This window comes from Oncorhynchus mykiss, chromosome 24 (assembly GCF_057628025.1).
Source record: "Oncorhynchus mykiss isolate SJ-2025 chromosome 24, ASM5762802v1, whole genome shotgun sequence".
NCBI lineage: Eukaryota > Metazoa > Chordata > Actinopteri > Salmoniformes > Salmonidae > Oncorhynchus > Oncorhynchus mykiss.
In genome coordinates this window covers 39,025,869-39,045,369 of record NC_143045.1, presented here as the reverse complement: position 1 = coordinate 39,045,369, position 19,501 = coordinate 39,025,869, and the positions used below count along the sequence as shown (strand labels likewise).

The 19,501-nt window shown below is 41.5% G+C and overlaps 1 protein-coding gene across 1 annotated transcript; it reads left to right on the top strand.

Annotated features, from left to right (window-relative positions):
* The first annotated feature begins 4,985 nt into the window (after nt 1–4,985).
* On the top strand, nt 4,986–8,692 carry LOC110503236 (extracellular calcium-sensing receptor). Its single transcript, XM_090219169.1, has 5 exons — nt 4,986–5,252; nt 5,479–6,051; nt 6,401–6,523; nt 6,790–6,913; nt 7,695–8,692. The coding sequence occupies exons 1-5, from the start codon at nt 5,001–5,003 to the stop codon at nt 8,579–8,581; spliced, it is 1,959 nt and encodes a 652-aa protein (XP_090075295.1). The 5' UTR covers nt 4,986–5,000; the 3' UTR covers nt 8,582–8,692.
* The last annotated feature ends 10,809 nt before the right edge of the window (nt 8,693–19,501 follow it).

Below are 19,501 nucleotides of genomic sequence, written 5' to 3'. Positions count from 1 at the left end.
GTCATTACAATTTAACAGATTAACACTGGAGTGATAAATGAGCAGATGATGATGTGCAAGTAGTGATACTGGTGTGCAAAAGAGCAGAAAAGTAAATAAAAACAATATGGGGATGAGGTAGGTAGATTAGGTGGGCTATTTACAGATGGACTATGTACAGCTGCAGCGATCGGTTAGCTGCTCAGATAGCTGATGTTTAAAGTTAGTGAGGGAATTGTAAGTCTCCAGCTTCAGCGATTTTTGCAATTCGTTCCAGTCACTGGCAACAGAGAACTGGAAGGAAAGGCGGCCAAAGAGGTGTTGGCTTTAGGGATGACCAGTGAGATATACCTGCTGGAGCGCGTGCTACGCGTGGGTGTTGTTATCGTGACCAGCGAACTGAGATAAGGCAGAGCTTTACCTAGCATAGACTTATAGATGACCTGGAGCCAGTGGGTCTGGCGATGAATATGTAGCGAGGGCCATACAGGTCGCAGTGGTGGGTGGTTTAAGGGGCTTTGGTAACAAAATGGATGGCACTGTGATAGACTGCATCGAGTTTGCTGAGTAGAGTATTGGAAGCTATTTTGTTGATGACATCGCCGAAGTCAAGGATTGGTAGGATAGTCCGTTTTACTAGGGTAAGTTTGGCGGCGTGAGTGAAGGAGGCTTCGTTGCAAAATAGAAAGCCGATACCAGATTTGATTTTGGATTGGAGATGTTTGATATGAGTCTGGAACGAGAGCTTACAGTCTAGCCAGACACCTACATATTTGTAGTTGTCCACATATTCTAGGTCAGAGCTGTCCAGAGTAGTGATGCTAGTCGGGCGGGCAGGTGCGGGCAACGAACGGTTGAAAAGCATGCATTTGGTTTTACTAGCGTTTAATAGCAGTTGGAGGCCACAGAAGGAGTGTTGTATGGCATTGAAGCTCGTTCGGAGGTTAGTTAACTTCTCTAGGGTCTGTGGGACGCTAGCGTCCCACCTGGCCAACATCCAGTGAAATTGTGGAGCGCCAAATTCAAAAACAGCAATACTCATTATAGAAATTCATAAAACATCCACAAGTGTTATACATCGGCTTAAAGATTAACTTCTTGTTAATCCAACCGATGTGTCAGATTTCAAAAAGGCTTTATGGCGAAAGCACACCATGCGATTATCTGAGAACAGTGCACAGCAGATAAATCATTACAAACAGTAACCAGCCAATTAGAGGAGGTACAAAGGCAGAAATAGCGATACAATTAATCACTTACCTTTGATGATCTTCATATGGTTGCACTCCCAAGACTCCCATTTACTCAATTAATGTTTATTTTGTTAAAGTCCCTCTTTATATCCAAAAACCTCCGTTTTGTTTGCACGTTTTGTTCAGTAATCCACAGGCTCAAAGGCAGTCACAACAGGCAGACGGAAAATCTGAAAAGTATCAGTAAAGTTCGCAGAAACATGTCAAACGATGTTTATAATCAATCCTCAAGTTGTTTTTAGTCATAATAATCAATAATATTTCAACCGGACAAAAGCTTTGTCAATATAAAAGGAAAACAAGAAAGGCGCCACTCTCGGTCGAGCGTATGAAAAACCTCTAGGACCCTGCAGTGTCCACTCATTCAGAGACCAGCTCTGAAACCAGATTGCACAGCGGAGGTATGGTGGGATTCGAAATGGTCTGTGATCTGTTTGGCTTTCGAAGACTTTAGAAAGGCAGGGCAGGATGGATACAGGTATATAACAGTTTGGGCCTAGAGTATCACCCCCTTTGAAGAAGGGGATGACCGCAGCAGCTTTCCAATCTTAAGTGATCAAAGGGGTTAGGGGTTGCAACAATGGTGGCAGATAGTTTTAGAAAGAGATGGTGCAGATTGTCTAGCCCAGCTGATTTGTACTGGTCCAGGTTTTGCAGCTCTTTCAGAACATCTTCTATCTGGATTTGGGTGAAGGAGAAGCGGGGGAGGCTCAGGCAAGTAGCTGGGGGGGAGCTGTTGGCCGGGGTTGGGGTAGCCAGGAGGAAAGCACGGCCAGCCGTAGAGAAATGCTTATTGACATTTTCGATTATCATGAACTTATAAGTGGGCAGCTGGGAGGAGGTGCTATTGTTCTCCATGGACTTTACAGTGTCCAAAAGCTTTTTTTGAGTTAGAGCTACAGGATGCAAATTTCTGTTTGAAAATGATAGCCTTTGCTTTCCTGACTGAGTGCGTGTATTGGTTCCTGACTTCCCTGAACAGTTGCACATCGTGGGGACGATTCGATGTTGTTGTGTTGGTCAAGGGCTATATCTGTTCTATATCTGTTCTAAGTTCTATTTTTTTTTGAAAAGGGCATGCTTATTTATGCTTATTTAAGATGGTGGGAAAATTACCTTTAAAGAACGACCAGGCATCCTTGACTGACCCGGGCCAGGTCGATTAGAAAGGCCTGCTCGCAGAAGTGTTTTAGGGAAAGTCTGACAGTGATGAGGGGTGGTCGTTTGACCGCGGACCCATAGTGGATGCAGGCAATGAGGCAGTGATCGCTGACATCCTGATTGAAAACAGCAGAGGTGTATTTGGAGGGCAAGCTGGTCAGGATAATATCTATGATGGTGCCCATGTTTACGGATTTAGGATTGTATCTGGTGGGTTGAGAAGGTTTCTGACAGTTTGTGCAGAAATTCTTTGGTTGTGCAAACACACAATTTTATCAGCTGTCTGGGTGGCTGGTCTCAGGCGATCCCGCAGGTGAAGAACCTGGACGTGGAGGTCCTGGGCTGGCGTGGTTACACGTGGTCTGCTGTTGTGAAGCCGGTTGGATATGTTTATATTATCTATATTATACGTATTACATATAAATATTATATATTTATATTGTATTTATTTATACAGTATATACAAGTCTGAAATGTTAAAGGGGAAATTACAAACGTTAGAAGCCTTTTTAAACCTTGAATACACTACAAGTTTGCATGCAGGAAAAATCTCAACAACAAAATCTAATTAAGAGCGAGCATCTCTGTATGTGTGTCGTTAATGCCTGAAATCAGGCTTGGCAGCATGGTTTTGAATGAGGAAAGATTGCTTCCGTACATTTGCTCACATTGTATATATACTTATTTTTCTACTGTATTATTGACTGTATGTTTGTTTTACTCCATGTGTAACTCTGTGTTGTTGTATGTGTCGAACTGCTTTGCTTTATCTTGGCCAGGTCGCAGTTGTAAATGAGAACTTGTTCTCAACTAACCTACCTGGTTAAATAAAGGTTAAATAAAAAATAAATAAATAAAAAATACATGACAACAGGAATCAGCAACAGGAATCAGCAACAGGAATCAGCAACAGGAATCAGCAACAGGAATCAGCAACAGGAATCAGCAACAGGAATCAGCAACAGTATCATTGTCAACTCATGTTTTAGGAATATAAATGGTACTTTTAAAGGGATATTTTGTGGATGCCATTTTTATGTCTTTGTGTCGATTATGAAGGAAGTTAGATAAAGGGCCACCTCTAGCTGCCTCCAGCTTAGATATATATTTATTTTTATTTCACCTTTATTTAACCAGTTGAGAACAAGTTCTCATTTAAAACTGCAACCTGGCCAAGATAAAGCAAAGCAGTGTGACACAAACAACAACACAGAGTTACACATGGAGTAAACAAACGTACAATAACACAATAGAAAAAATCCATAAACAGTGTGTGCAAACGAGGTAAGATTAGGCAGGTAAGGCAATAAATAGGCCGTAGTGGCGAAGTAATTACAATGTAGCAATTAAACACTGGAGTGATAGATGTGCAGAAGATGAATGTGCAAGTAGAGTTACTGGGGTGCTATAAACATAAAGGGCCACATTGTCAAAATGTAACCCTTTAGCATACTTACTCAACAGGATTCTACTTAATCATGTAAAAACTAGTGAATGAGCACAAAAACGTGCTATGATGTATTGATATTGATGATATTAGTAATCTATTTGTCTTATCAAGAGGATTTGAAGCAACCTCACGTTAGAAACAGGCATGTGGCGCCCTCTTCTGGCCACACCGGTACTGCTATATATTTCAAACACGGCCATGATTCCTCGTTCCCTTTCTGAAAGATGGTAGATGGTTCCTCGCCCTGAGTGCCAGGACAAACTGTAATGTATTCTTCGCTTTTCTTAAAATAAACTTCAGATAAATTAAGTCCAGTAAAGTTAGCTTAAATGTGTAGCTATTTAAAGATCCTTACTGTAAATGTGTGGTAGCTATTTAAAGATCCTTACTGTAAAGTGTTACTACCATGTTTATTGTTCCATAAAGCTGTTAAAATGTTTTTATTGAGAATTCCGTGTTTTTAAAGGTTCTAGTCCCCCGCTACAATAGAAATAGATAGGTTCTTTATTCTCTATTGTTCTATAGTCCCTTTTAAGATATGTGTATATCATTTTGTTGTACCCACTATTTTTGCCAAGTGGTGCCAATCCAAGAATGCCAGTGCTGAACCCTCTGGGAGAAGCATCACTAAGGATGTTTTCCAGTGGGCACACCTCCTGCCTGTCCCCAACACACACACACACACACACACACATGCCCAACACACACACATCCCAAACATACACACATCCCCAACAGGAACAGAGGTGTATATAAAGCCCAGACATAGAACGGAACCCAGTCACAAGATGCTGAGCGATCATGTGTGGACTAGAGAGGGTCATACTCGGCTCATTGCCATTGCTTTGCATCCACACAGTGTTTGCCTGTGAACTATTGGGCCGGTTTGACATGCCTAGTTTGTTCAAAGCAGGGGATGTCATGATAGGGGGCATTTTCCCTGTATTCAACAAACAAGAGGACAGCAGTGCCTCTTTTGTGAAGGAGCCTGATAAAGTGAAGTGTGCTGGGTAAGTGTGTCACCCTTCTGTACCATGAGATAACAGTTGTGTGTATGTCTGTTCATTCTGATTATTAACACTTTTTTTTACCCTTTTCTTCTCCTGAAAACCTACTCTGGCAGATTTGACTTGCGGGCCTTTCGCTGGACCCAAGTGATGATGTTTGCGATTGATGAAATAAACAAAGACAGTAGTCTACTACCCAACGTCTCTCTAGGCTACAGGATCCTTGACTCGTGTGCATCTCCCACCAATACTTTACGGGCTGCTCTGACGTTGGTTAGCAGTCCAGAGGAGATCGAGCCCACTGCCCCATGCCTACCTACTATATCTGCCCTAATAGCTGAATCAGGCTCCTCTCAGTCCCTGGCTGTGGCTGGAACACTGGGACCATTCAGAGTGCCAATGGTAAGAGCAACATGCTTCATTTATGACGGGTGTCTAGCTATATTGAAAAGGTGTACAATACCGATGCACTTGATATCCTGTAATGTTTGCATGTCAGGTGTGTGATGTGTTTGCATAATTGTAAAGCTTTTAAATCAAAAAGCATACTTAGAGTAAAGATAGAAAGCTTTTCATTGACTTTCTTCTTCGTCCCATTATTATTTTATTTTTTTCTGCATTTTATCAGGTCAGTTACTTCTCTACATGTGCATGTCTGAGTGATAAAGGCAAATACCCCACATTCTTCCGCACTATCCCCAGCGACTACCATCAGGCAAAGGCTTTAGCAGCCCTGGTCAAGCACTTTGGCTGGACTTGGATTGGGGCGATACAGTCCGATAATGACTATGGCCGGAATGGGGTCCAAGCCTTCACTGAAGAGGTTAAAAAACTTGGGGTTTGCATTGCGTTCGTTGGGACAGTGTTACGAACCTACCCAAGCAGTAAAATCCTTGATGTGGTGGACATGATCAAACAATCAACAGTCCAAGTCATCCTGTCATTTGTTCCTGAGGGTGACCTTTATCCTCTGATGAGGGAGGTGGTGAGGCAGAACATAACGCACATTCAGTGGATCGCCAGCGAGGCTTGGATCACAGCAGCCCGGCCCTCCACCCCTGAAATATACAGCTCTTTCGGCGGCGCCATAGGATTTGTGGTGCGGAAGATGGCCATCCCAAAGCTACGACACTTTCTCATGGGCATCAGTCCATACACAGATCGAAACGCTGCCTTTGTGAGGGATTTCTGGGAGAAGATGGTGGGTTGTCGGCCTCTCTCAGCCGGTGAGCCCTCAGTCTCCGAGAGGAGCAGTAAGACGTGTACTGGAGCGGAGACACTTGTGGATTCACAGGATCTGTTCTTCAATGTCACACAGCTGAGAGTGTCTTATAATGTGTATAAGGCAGTGTATGCTGTTGCACACGCCCTTCATCACTTAATATTTTGCAAAGAAGAAAGAGAAGGCACGATGAGACCATGTGTAAATCTATCACAGATACAGCCTAACGAGGTGAGCTGAGGAGGGGGATAAAAAGCATTGGCTTTTTTCTTGTCCTACTACTATTCATGCAAAAACATTCATATTTTCTCCTTCTTCTAATCGATAGGTCAGTGATCAACTGAAGACTGTGCATTTCATAAATCAATTCGGTGAGGCCGTGTTCTTTGACGAAAATGGAGACCCCCCTGCCTCGTATGACGTCATCAACTGGCAGCTGAGGGCAGGGCAGGTGCAGCATGTGACTGTGGGCCAGTTTGGCTTAGCCGCTAACCAGGCCTACGAGCTCAGCATCCAGGAAGATAGCATAGTCTGGAGGACAGGGAAACTGGTAGCTATAGCAACACACCTTTGACAGAATATTTAGGGTAGAAAGATGAATTACAATAATTTATTTATTGACAGTATTTGCATGGAACATTGCGAACGTGTATACTACTACTACTAATAACAATATAATATAATACCACTACTATACATATTTACTTTCCTCATTAGATTCCTGTAGCAGTGTGCTCTCAAATCTGCCCTGTTGGAACCAGAAAAGCCCAAATCAAAGGAAAATCTGTCTGCTGTTTTGATTGCATCCCCTGTGCTGATGGGACAATAGCCAATGCAACGGGTAAGCCAACAGTCAACACACTGCAATATCAACAGGTAGGTTTACAGTCAACACACGGTAATAACAACAGGTAGGTTTAGAGTCAACACACTGCAATATCAACAGGTAGGTTTACAGTCAACACACTGCAATATCAACAGGTACGTTTACAGTCAACACACTGCAATATCAACAGGTAGGTTTACAGTCAACACACTGCAATATCAACAGGTAGGTTTACAGTCAACACACTGCAATATCAACAGGTAGGTTTACAGTCAACACACTGCAATATCAACAGGTACGTTTACAGTCAACACACTGCAATATCAACAGGTACGTTTACAGTCAACACACTGCAATATCAACAGGTAGGTTTACAGTCAACACACGGCAATATCAACAGGTAGGTTTACAGTCAACACACTGCAATATCAACAGGTAGGTTTACAGTCAACACACTGCAATATCAACAGGTAGGTTTACGGTCAACACACGGCAATATCAACAGGTACGTTTACAGTCAACACACTGCAATATCAACAGGTAGGTTTACAGTCAACACACTGCAATATCAACAGGTAGGTTTACAGTCAACACACGGCAATATCAACAGGTAGGTTTACAGTCAACACACTGCAATATCAACAGGTAGGTTTACGGTCAACACACGGCAATATCAACAGGTACGTTTACAGTCAACACACTGCAGTATCAACAGGTATCAACAGTCAAAATGAAAACTAATTTGTGCTGTTAATGAACTATAAGCTGGTGTTGTGTGTGAGTTATTCAGGAGCAGCGGACTGTAGCCCCTGTCCACAGGAGTACTGGTCCAACGACGGGAGGGACCAATGCATCCTGAAAACAGTCGAGTTCCTGTCTTACTACGAACCAATGGGAATCGCTCTTACTATGGTGTCCCTGCTTGGGGCCTGCCTGTCGTTTGCCACCATGCTGGTGTTCATCCACTATAAGGACACACCAGTGGTCAAGGCCAGTAACTCTGAGCTGAGCTCTCTACTGCTGTTCTCTCTCTTCCTGTGCTTCCTCTGTCCCCTCACATTCATCGGCAGGCCCACCGCCTGGACCTGCATGCTGCGCCACACCACCTTCGGGGTGACCTTTGCCCTCTGCATCTCCTGCATGCTGGGCAAGACTATCGTGGTGGTAACAGCCTTCAGGGCTACCCTGCCCGGCAACAGCGTGGCAGGGAAGTTTGGGCCCTCCCAGCAGAGGATCATCGTGTGCTCCTGCACCGTGGTTCAGATATTTATCTGTGTGCTCTGGCTAAACCTGAACCCACCTTACAGGGACTTCAGATATAGTCATTGGAAGATAGTTCTAGAATGTAATACTGGTTCCGAGACTGCATTCTATGCAGTGTTGGGATATATAGGTATTCTTGCAGGGATATGTTTGGTTCTGGCTTTTCTGGCTCGAAAGCTGCCTGATAACTTCAACGAGGCCAAATTCATCACCTTCAGCATGCTCATATTCTGTGCAGTCTGGATCACCTTTATCCCAGCTTATGTCAGCTCTCCTGGGAAGTTCACTGTAGCGGTGGAGATCTTCGCTATTCTGTCTTCCGCCTTTGGATTATTGATTTGTATTTTTGCTCCAAAATGTTATATACTTTTTATAAAACCAGAGAAAAATACCAAGAAACATGTCATGGGGAGGAATTGAAATAAACACTTGTGATGTGCTCAGCTGTGGCTATTAAAGTATGTACGACTTGATTATTAAATGAGCTTTTTCTTTTGTGTAGCTAGCACTTTAAATAAATGTCTTCGCAAATTGCTGAGTGCTAAATAATCACGTTTGAAAAATATGTATTTTCTGTGCTACACTGCTTGTCTAATACTGTATAACGCATCCTTTTTCATCCCCCCTGCTGCTGCTGAGCAAAGGGAAAGTACTCAGCCTTCTGTGTACTGCTTGTTTAATTAGAGTATATACTTGTTTTACCAAGATGTGTGCAGATAAGTCAAATGTTTATACATACAAAATCTCATGAAGATTGTCCTGTTTTATTTCAGAATAACTTCTTCCTAACCTTAGATAAATATTTAACCTATGGTACATGGTCAATATTGCTCATAACTCAGCAGAGAATGTATTATAAACGTTATTACTAATAAAATAAACTATATATACAAAAGTATGTAGACACCCCTTCAAATTATTGGATTCAGATATATTTCAGCCACACCCATTGCTGACAGGTGTATAAAATCGAGCACACAGTCATGCAATCTCCATAGACAAACATTGGCAGTCGAATGGCCTTACTGAAGAGCACAGTGACTTTCAATGTGGCACCATCATAGGATGACACCATTCCAACTAGTCAGTTTGTCATACATATGCACTGCTAGAGATGCCCTGGTCAACTGTAAGTGCTGTTATTGAAGTGGAAAAGTCTAGGAGCAACAATAGCTCAGCCGCGAAGTGGTAGGTCACACAAGCTCACAGGGACCACCGAGTGCTTAAGCGCTTAAAAATCTCACTACCTAGTTCCGAGTTCCACACTGCCTCTGGAAGTAATGTCAGCACAATAACTTTTGTCGAGAGCTTCATGAAATGGGTTTCCATGACCGAGCAGCCGCACAAAAACCTAAGATCACCAAGCACAATGCCAAGTGTCGGCTGGAGTGGTGTAAAGCTCGCCGCCATTGGACTCTGGAGCAGTGGAAACGTGTTCTCTGGAGTGATGAATCACGCTTCACCGTCTGATGGTTCTGTGCTTCCAACTTTGTGGTAACAGTTTGGGGAAATCATTTTCCTGTTTCAGCATGACAAAAAGCGAGGTCCATACAGAAATGATTTGTCGAGATCGGTGAGGAAGAACTTGACTGGCCTACATAGAGTCCTGACCTCAACCCCATCGAACACCTTTGGGATGAACTGGAACACTGATTGCGAGCCAGGTCTAATCGCCCAACACTAATGGTCTTCGGTTTGGGTTCATGTAAGGCTCTTGTGGCTGAATGGAAGCGAGTCCCTGCAGCAATGTTCCAGCATCTGGTGGAAAGCCTTCCTAGAAGAGTGGAGGCTGTTACAGAAGCAAAGTGGAGACCAACTCCATATTAAAGCCCATGATTTTGGAACGAGATGTTTCGACAAGCAGGTGTCCACATACTTTTGGTCATGTAGTGTATATTGATTATACATACTGATAAGGAATCATTGCATAGAAATGTGTCATCCTTTGCAATTAACTGATTCATTCATCTGATTCAAGTTAGTCGAGACTTGACAGTTCATGCAGCTTTAGTATTCTGATCTTTGTATTCTGATCATAGTATTCTGATCATAGTATTCTGATCTTAGTATTCTGATCTTTGTATTCTGATCATAGTATTCTGATCATTGACTTCCGAACGCATCGTGGGTCTGGTAGCAGAGAAAACAGTCTACGACTTTGGTGACTGGAGTCTCTGACAATTTTATGGGCTTTCCTCTGACGTAGCCAAATTGGATCTATGATCGTACACTATCCATTTATGTTTTTTTTTATGCTTTTTTAATATATGAGAATCAACCAATGATATCAGGCCACACCCAGCCATGATTACAGACACCTGTGTGTCTTTTGACACTATATAAATGAGTCATCTCACAGTGTTTGTCATTATACCCTGATGAAGACAACTTTCTTGTCGAAACGTTGGACATAAACATTTTTGCATCCAAGCTCCTAGAGTGCGCGGCTCTCCTTTATGTTTTTAAGTGTTCCACTCCGCTAGCCAGCACCTTGCCTAAATAGATGTGCGTTTTTTTCACCTCTAGACTTTCCTCTGACAGTGCCTATTATATAGGTCCTGGATGGCAGGAAGCTTGGCCCCAGTTATGTACTGGGTCGTACACACTACCCTTTGTAGCGGCTTAAAGTCAGATGCCAAGCAGTTGCCATACCAGGCGATGATGCAACAGGTCAGGATGCTCTCGATGGTGCAGCTGTAGAACTTTTTGAGGATCTGGGGAGTCATGCCAAATCTTTTCAGTCTCCTGAGGGGGGAAAGGTGTTGTCGTGCTGTCATGACATTGCCCTCTTTGGGTAGGTCACCACCAAGCCACAGAAAAACACAGCCATTTTTTTCCAGCCAAAGAGAGGAGTCACAAAAAGCAGAAATAGAGATAAAATTAATGACTAACCTTTGATGATCTTCATCAGATGACACTCATAGGACTTAATGTTACACAATACATGTATGTGTTGTTTGATAAAGTGCATATTTATATCAAAAACCTGAGTTTACATTGGCACATTACGTTCAGTAGTTCTAAAACATGCGGTGATATTACAGAGAGCCACATCAATTTACAGAAATACTCATAAAAAACATTGATAAAGATATGACTATTATACATGGAACTTTAGACACAATTCTCCTTAATTAACCTTCTTCCCGCGGTGTATCCCAAAAACTCTGTTTCCTCTAACCCCACCTAACACTTGGCAGAGTTTGCCGTGAGCCCTGCCTTCCTAAGTGCATCTAACACTGCCTTTACCCGGGGTAAGTGGGATTCCCAATCTGGGCTGTAGATCCCCACATCATCTAAATAAGCTGCGGCATACGCTTGGTGCGGTTTTAGGACCTTGTCCATTAGCAGTTGAAACGTGGCTGGGGCCCCGTGTAAGCCGAATGGCATGACAGTGTATTGAAACAAACCGTCAGGGGTAGCAAAGGCTGCCTTTTCTTAGGCTCTGGGGGTCAGAGGAATTTGCCAGTACCCTTTGGTTAGGTCCAGGGTCGTAATGTACCAACCAATTTTCTCCAGTATTTCATCTACTAGGGGCATGGGGTAGGCATCAAACTTGGAGAGTTAATTTACCTTCCAAAAGTCGTTACAGAGCCGCAAAGACCCATCGGGCTTGGAGACCATCACAAATCGACTAGACCACTCACTATGTGACTCTTCGATCACTCCAGCTGCCAACATTTTCTCCATCTCTGCTCTAATTGCGGCCTGTCGAGCCTCAGGTACCCAATATGGCCTCATGCGCACTTTTCTCCCTGGTAAGGAAACAACATCATGAGCCGTATCCTCAGTTCGGCCGGGTCCCTCTGAAAACACATCTCTATTTTTCTGGATCAGGGTTTTTCCTTCCTGTACTTGTGCTGGGGACAGAGTAGGTGAAATATTTACTTTGGCTGTTTGAAAAAAGTTTGGCGTTATAGTTGCAGCATTTTCCGGTCGATTTCTCAGCCAAGCATGATGAAGAAACGGGAGCAATTTCGCCTACAAAAATTAAGTCCAATACAGCAAATGAAAGATAAACATCTTGTTAATCTACACATCTTGTCTGATTTTTTTTATGTTTTACATCGAAAACACAACATATTTATTTATGTTAGATCACCACCAAATCCAAAAAAACGTCACCCAGTAAAATACTACCTGAGTCAAAGTCTAAAAGTATTTGGTTTTAAATCATGTAATTGCTAAAAATGTACCTTAGTATGAAAAGTAAAAGAAAAGTTTAAATAATTTCACATGCATTATATTTTAAGCAAACCAGACATCACATTTGTATTTATTTTATTTAATTTTATTTACGACATCCAGGGGCTCATCCACTAACACTCAGACATAATTTACAAATGAAGCATGTATGTTTATTGAGTCCACCGGATAAGAGGCAGTAGGGATGACCAGGGATGTTCTCTTGATGTGTGTGTATTTGACCATATTCCTGTCCTGCTAAGTATTCTAAATGTACTTTTGGAGTAAAATGTACATTATTTTGTTTAGGAATGTAGTGGAGTATAAGTTGTTCAAAAATATAAATAGTAAAGGACATATACCCCTAAAAACAACTACTTAAGTAGTACTTTAAAATATTTACACCATTGCCTGCAACCTGGTTCAGGTTATCAGTAAACCTACCAGGGTGGTTAAAAACAGAACAGGACTGAAATCAGCATGATTTAATCACAAATGTACTAATGCTGCATATTTTTTGCTTGAAAGCAGTAACCAAATCCATGGAATGTAGTGATCACATTATAGTAGACATATGTAGGAAAAACAATGTTTCAAAGGATGGGTCTAATTGTAGCGGTCCTACGTGTGGCTGGTGTAGGGAGTCAGGCGCAGGACAGCAGATACGAGTTATAAAGTCATTTACTCATAAAATACAAATATACAAAGGCAACAGTGATAGCTCACAAACACGGACCGAAATACAATAAACAATCGCTCACGAACACAACATGGGGAACAAGAGGGTTAAATAATAAACAAGTAATTGGTTGAGTGAAGCCAGGTGTGATAAGACAAAGACAGAACAAATGGAAAATGAAAAGTGGATCGGCGGTGGCTAGAAGACCGGTGACGTCGACCGCCGAACGTCGCCCGAACAAGGAGACGAACCGACTTCGGCGGAAGTCGTGACACTAATATAGTGTATAAGAGGTCATACAATACGTTTAGTAGAGATTCCTACAGTATGTTGTTGATGAGAATCATATTTGTTGGTCAACCAACCAGATGCTGCACTTGACACATTTATGAAATCCCAGTTACTAATAAGCATGCATTCATTATGAAAATGACTGTAAAAACTGTTAAATACCTGTGGATTGATGAGGAATGGAAATATTGTATGGTTGAGAGGGATGAGGCAAAATAAATGGCAAATAAGTCTGGCTGCACAACCAATACTGCAAATTCAGAAATCATGTGACTAAACAGAATAAAAATATGAGTGTCACGATCGTCGTAGTGAGGAGACCAAAGTGTGGTGTGAATACATACTTTTAATGAATGACGAAAAAACATGAAGTACACTAAACAAACAAACAAAATAACAAAAGGACCGTGACCGCTATCGAAACTGAGTGCTAACATGCAACATCACATAGACAATAACACACGGTGCACCACAATACAAAACGGGCTACCTAAATATGGTTCCCAATCAGAGAACCATATCAGGCCAAAACACATAGAAATCGACAAACTAGACATACAACATAGAATGCCCACTCCTATCACACCCTGACCAAACAAAACATAGAATCAAACAACGCAAATCATGGTCAGAGTGTGACAAAGACGAAACTACACTATGACACAAAGAAACATGACTTGAAGAATGATAGTAAAAAGCTTTGGAGCACTTTAAATGGCATTTTGGACAAAAAGTCGGCTTCATCATCCATTGAATCAAATGGCTCATTCATCACAAAACCTACTGATGTTGTCAACTACTTTAAGGATTTTTTCCATTGGCAAGATTACCAAACTTAAGCATGACATGCCAGCAACAAATGCTGACACTACACATCCAAGTATATCTGACCAAATGATGAAAGACAAGCATTGTAATTTTGAATTCGGTAAGGTGAGTGTGGAAGAGGTGAAAAAATTATTGTTGTCTATCAACAATGACAAGCTACCGGGGTCTGACAACGGATGGAGAATTACTGAGGATAATAGCAGATGATATTGCCACTCCTATTTTCCATATATTCAATTTAAGGCTACTAGAAAGTGTGTGTTCCCTCTGGGTTAGGGAAACAAAAGTCATTCCCTTAACTAAAAATAGTAAAGCCCCCTTAACTGGCTCAAGTAGTAAGCAACCCTTAGTAAACTTTTGGAAAAAATATTGTTTGACCAGATACAATGCTATTTTACAGTAAACAAATTGACAACAGACCTTCGGCGCACTTATATGGAAGGACATTCAACATTCAACAAGCACAGCACTTTTACAAAGGACTGATGATTGGCTGAGAAAAATATATGAGCAAAAGTTTGTGGGGACTGTTTTGTTAGACTTCAGTGAGGGTTTTGACATTATTGATCATAGTCTGCTGCTGGAAAAATGTATCTGTTATGGCTTTACACCCCCTGCTATAATGTTGATAAAGAGTTACCTGTCTAACAGAACACAGAGGGTGTTCTTGAATGGAAGCCTATCCAACATTTTTATTTCATTTATTTATTTATTTATTTAACCTTTATTTAACTAGGCAAGTCAGTGAAGAACAAATTCTTATTTACAATGACGGCTTAGGAACTGTGGCCTAACTGCCTTGTTCAGGGGCAGAACGACAGATGTTCGTCAGCTCTGGGATTCGATCTAGCAGTCTAACAGTCTAGTCCTCTTGGCAAGCTGGCTCTAAACAGGATTTCCCCTACAGTCTAGTCCTCTTGGCACATTGCCTCTCTTATTTTTTTCTCTACAGTCTGGTCCTCTTTCCATGCTGGCTCTACACCATATTTACATTGTAGTCCTCTTGGCACGCTGCCTCTCTTATATTTCCACTACAGTCTAGTCCTCTGCACATTATATTGCCTACAGTAAAGTCCTCTTGGCACGCTGGCTCTACACAGTATACAAGTATATATAAGTATACGTTTATAAGTTTAAGCACAGAGACAGGGCAAGAATGGCCTTCTATGGCATCAAATGGAACATAAAATTTGACATACCAATTAGGATCTTTCTAAAAATATATCAGTTATAGAACCCATTCTCCTTCTGGTTGTGAGGTCTGGGGTCCGCTCACCAATCAAGAATTCACAAAATAGGACAAGACCAAGTTGAGACTCTGCATGCAGAATTCTGCAAAAAAATCTTCAGTGTACAACATAAAACACCAAATAATGCATGCAGAACAGAATTAGGCCGATACCCTCTAATTATCAAAATCCAGAAAAGAGCCGTTAAATTCTACAACCACCTAAAAGGAAGCGATTCCCAAACCTTCCACAACAAAGCCATCACCTACAGGGAGATTAACCTGGAGAAGAGTCCCCAAAGCAATCTGGTCCTGGGGCTTTGTTCACAAACACAAACCGACCCCAGAGAGTCCCAGTATAACAAAACAATTAGACCCAACCAAATCATGATAAAGAAATATATTACTTGACACATTGGAAAGAATTAACAAAAAAACTAAGCAAACTAGAATACTATTTGGCCCTAAACAGAGAGTACACAATGGCAGAATGCCTGATCACCGTGACTGACCCACAATTAAGGAAAGCTTTGACTATCCACAGACTCAGTGAGAATAGTCTTGCTATTGAGAAAAGCCACCGAAGGCAAACCAGGCTCTCAAGAGAAAACAGGCTATGTGCACACTGTCCACAAAGTGAGGTGGAAACTGAGCTGCACTTCCTAACCTCCTGCCAAATTGTATGACCATATTAATGACACATATTTCCCTCAGATTCCACAGACCCACCAACAATACAAAAACAAGTCCAATGTTTATATACTACAGTGTGCATCCATAGCAGCAATATGTGACCTGTTGAAATGGCCAACACGTGAAGAACAAATACCATTGTAAATTACAACCCATATTTATGTTAAGACATAATTTGACATTTAAAATGTTGAACCTGTACTTTGAAACATACTTGTTTATTTTATTTTTGTTTATTTATTTATTTATATTTTTGTTCATCCCTTTCACTTGCTTTGTCAATGTAAACATACAGTTGAAGTCTGAAGTTTACATACACTTAGGTTGGAATCATTAAAACTCATTTTTCAACCACTCCACACATTTCTTGTTAACAGACTCTAGTTTAGGCAAGTCGGTTAGGACATCTACTTTGTGCATGAGACAAGTATTTTTCCAACAATTGTCTACAGACAGATAATTCACTGTATCACAATTCCAGCGGGTCAGAAGTGTACATACACTAAGTTGACTGTGCCTTTAAACAGTTTGGAAAATTCCAGAAAATTATGTAATGGCTTTAAAAGCTTCTGAGTCAATTGGAGGTGTGCCTGTGGATATATTTCAAGGCCTACCTTCAAACTCAGTGCCTCTTTGCATGACATCATGGGAAAATGAAAAGAAATCAGCCAGGACCCCAGAAAAAAATTTGTAGACTCCCACAAGTCTGGTTAATCCTTGGGAGCAATTTCCAAATGCATGAAGGTAACAAGTTCATCTGTACAAGCAATAGAACGCAAGTATAAACACCATGGGACCACGCAGCCGTCATACTGCTCAGGAAGGAGATGAGTTTTGTCTCCTAGAGATGAACATACTTTGGTGCGAGAAGTGCAAATGAATCCCAGAACAACAGCAAAAAACCTTGTGAAGATGCTGGAGGAAACAGGTACAAAAGTATCTATACCGACATAACCTGAAAGGTCGCTCAGAAAGGATGAAGCCACTGTTCCAAAACCACCATAAATAAGCCAGACTACGGTTTACAACTGCCCATGGGGACAAAGATCGTACTTTTTTGAGAAATGTACTCTGGTCTGATGAAACAAAAATAGAACTGTTTGGCCATAATGATCATCGTTATGTTTGGAGGAAAAGGGGGAGGCTTGCAAGCTGAAGAACACTATCCCAACCGTGAAGCACTGGGGTGACAGCAGCATGTTGTGGGGGTGCTTTGCTGCAGGAGGGACTGGTGCGCTTCACAAAATAGATGGCATCATGAGGATGTAAAAATACGTGTATATATTGAAGCAACATCTCAAGACATCAGTCATGAGTTAAAGCTTGGTCGCAAATGGTTCTTCCAAATGGACTATGACCCCAAGCATACTTCCAAAGTTGTGGCAAAATGGCTTAAGGACAACAAAGTCAAGGTATTGGAGTGGCCATCACAAAGCCCTGACCTCAATCCTATAGAAAACTTGTGGGCAAAACTGAAAATGTGTGCGCGAGCAAGGAGGACTACAATCCTTACTCAGTTACACCAGCTCTGTCAGGAGGAATGGGCCAAAATTCACCCAACTTATTGTGCGAAGCTTGTGGAAGGCTACCCAAAACGTTTGACCAAATTTAAACAATTTAAAGGCAATGCTACCAAATACTAATTGAGTGTATGTAAACTTCTGACCCACTGGGAATGTTATGAAAGAAATCAAATCTGAAATACATTTTTCTCTCTACTATTATTCTGATATTTCACATTTTTAAAGTAAAGTGGTGATCCTAACTGACCTAAGACAGGGAATTTGCAGTAGGATTACATGTCAGAAATGGTGAAAAACTGAGTTTAAATGTATTTAGCTCAGATGTTTGTAAACTTCCGACTTCAACTGTATGTTTCTCATGTTAATAAAGCCTCTTGAATTGAGAGAGACAGAGGCAGAGATAGATAGTTTAACATGTATAATATATTGTTCTCTCCACAGGTGAGCTACTTTGCGACCTGTACCTGTCTGACAGATAAACTCTCCTACCCCTCGTTCCAGCGGACTGTGCCCAGTGACCTGTTCCAGGTGTGAAGGAAGATGAGAAAGTTTTAGATATAAGTAGTGCAAAAGCAATGTCTTAAGGAAGTACACTTTTAAGTATTCATGTATTGCTCAGTTGAATAAACTCTAGTTAAATAATCACCTCCATACAATGCAAATTGTTGAAAAAAAAATTCTAATTTAATCACGGTGCCAGATTACAATGAGGTTTATAGTAAATGTTTCTCTGAACACATTGCTTTTGCTGCTATGAAAATGTGCCCCATCATTTTTCTTATGCCATGCTCTCTGTCTAATCCTTCTTTATCTCATCCTAGGTTCGGGGTTTAGTCCAGTTGGTGAGCCACTTTGGCTGGCGCTGGGTTGGAATCCTGGGAACCTCCGATGACTGTCGCTATGGCATCCAGGCCTTTACCCAGCAGCTGAAGGACCAGGGAGGCTGTCTGGCGTTCCACCTTACCATCCCCAATTCACCCTCCCCAGCTGGGCTACGTGCCATGGCCGACACCCTGCAGAGCTCCAGGGCTCGCGTGGTGGTAGCCTTCGCTACAGAGGGCCAGCTGCTGGAGTTTCTCTCTGAGGTGAGTTCTCCTCTTTAAAATATTCTGTCAGGTATTTCCTGGATTTTGATGTATTTTTCTTCCTTTCTTCTAGTTTTATTGTGCTAAATAAAACGATGTAGAAACTCTCTGAGAACGTGGATAAGCAACATACAATACCAACTGTTTAATTCTTCATTCTCAGCTGACATATGTACTGGTTCAAAAGATCTGACTGACACAGAGAGAATTGAATCGAATGTGTCACGTGTGTCACGGCTCAGGATAAGACCCAGATGCAGACACAGGGCACCTGTTGTTTGTGGGATTTTGTTTTTGTGTAGTGCCTGTTAACACTGCAATTACTTCAGGATTCATTTGTTTTCTGTATTTGTTTTGTTGATTTTCTTTGATTAAAACATGTGGAAGCACGCTGCGCCTTGGTCCAATCATTCTTACGATCGTGACAGCGTTCCAGGTGATTACCTCATGAAGCTGGTTGAAAGAATGCCAAGAGTGTGTAAAGCTGTCATCATTGCAGAATAATCTAAAATATAAAATATAATTAGATTTGTTTAACACTTTTTTTGGTTACTAAATGAATCCAAATGTGTTTTTAAATAGTTTTGTCTTCACTATTATTCTAGTGTAGAAAATAATAGAAATTAAGAAAATCCTCAAATGAGTAGGCGTGTCCAAACTTTTGACTGGTACTGCAAGTAAAGAACAACTTAGTGTTGTGTTTCTCATAACCACAACTCATAATGGTTGCTGCCCACTGCAGTACTTGTGATCCAGAGTGGTGCAGCGGTCAAAGGAAATGCATATCAGTGCTAGAGGCATCACAATCGGCCGTGATTTGGAGGCCCG

Coding starts and splice junctions, on each gene's coding strand:
- LOC110503236 (XM_090219169.1), top strand. CDS start 5,001: ATGATGTTTGCGATTGATGAAATAAACAAAGACAGTAGTCTACTACCC. Junction 6,524..6,789: donor GGCAGCTGAGGGCAGGGCAG/GTGCAGCATGTG, acceptor TTTCCTCATTAG/ATTCCTGTAGCAGTGTGCTC. Junction 6,914..7,694: donor GACAATAGCCAATGCAACGG/GTAAGCCAACAG, acceptor ATTCAGGAGCAG/CGGACTGTAGCCCCTGTCCA.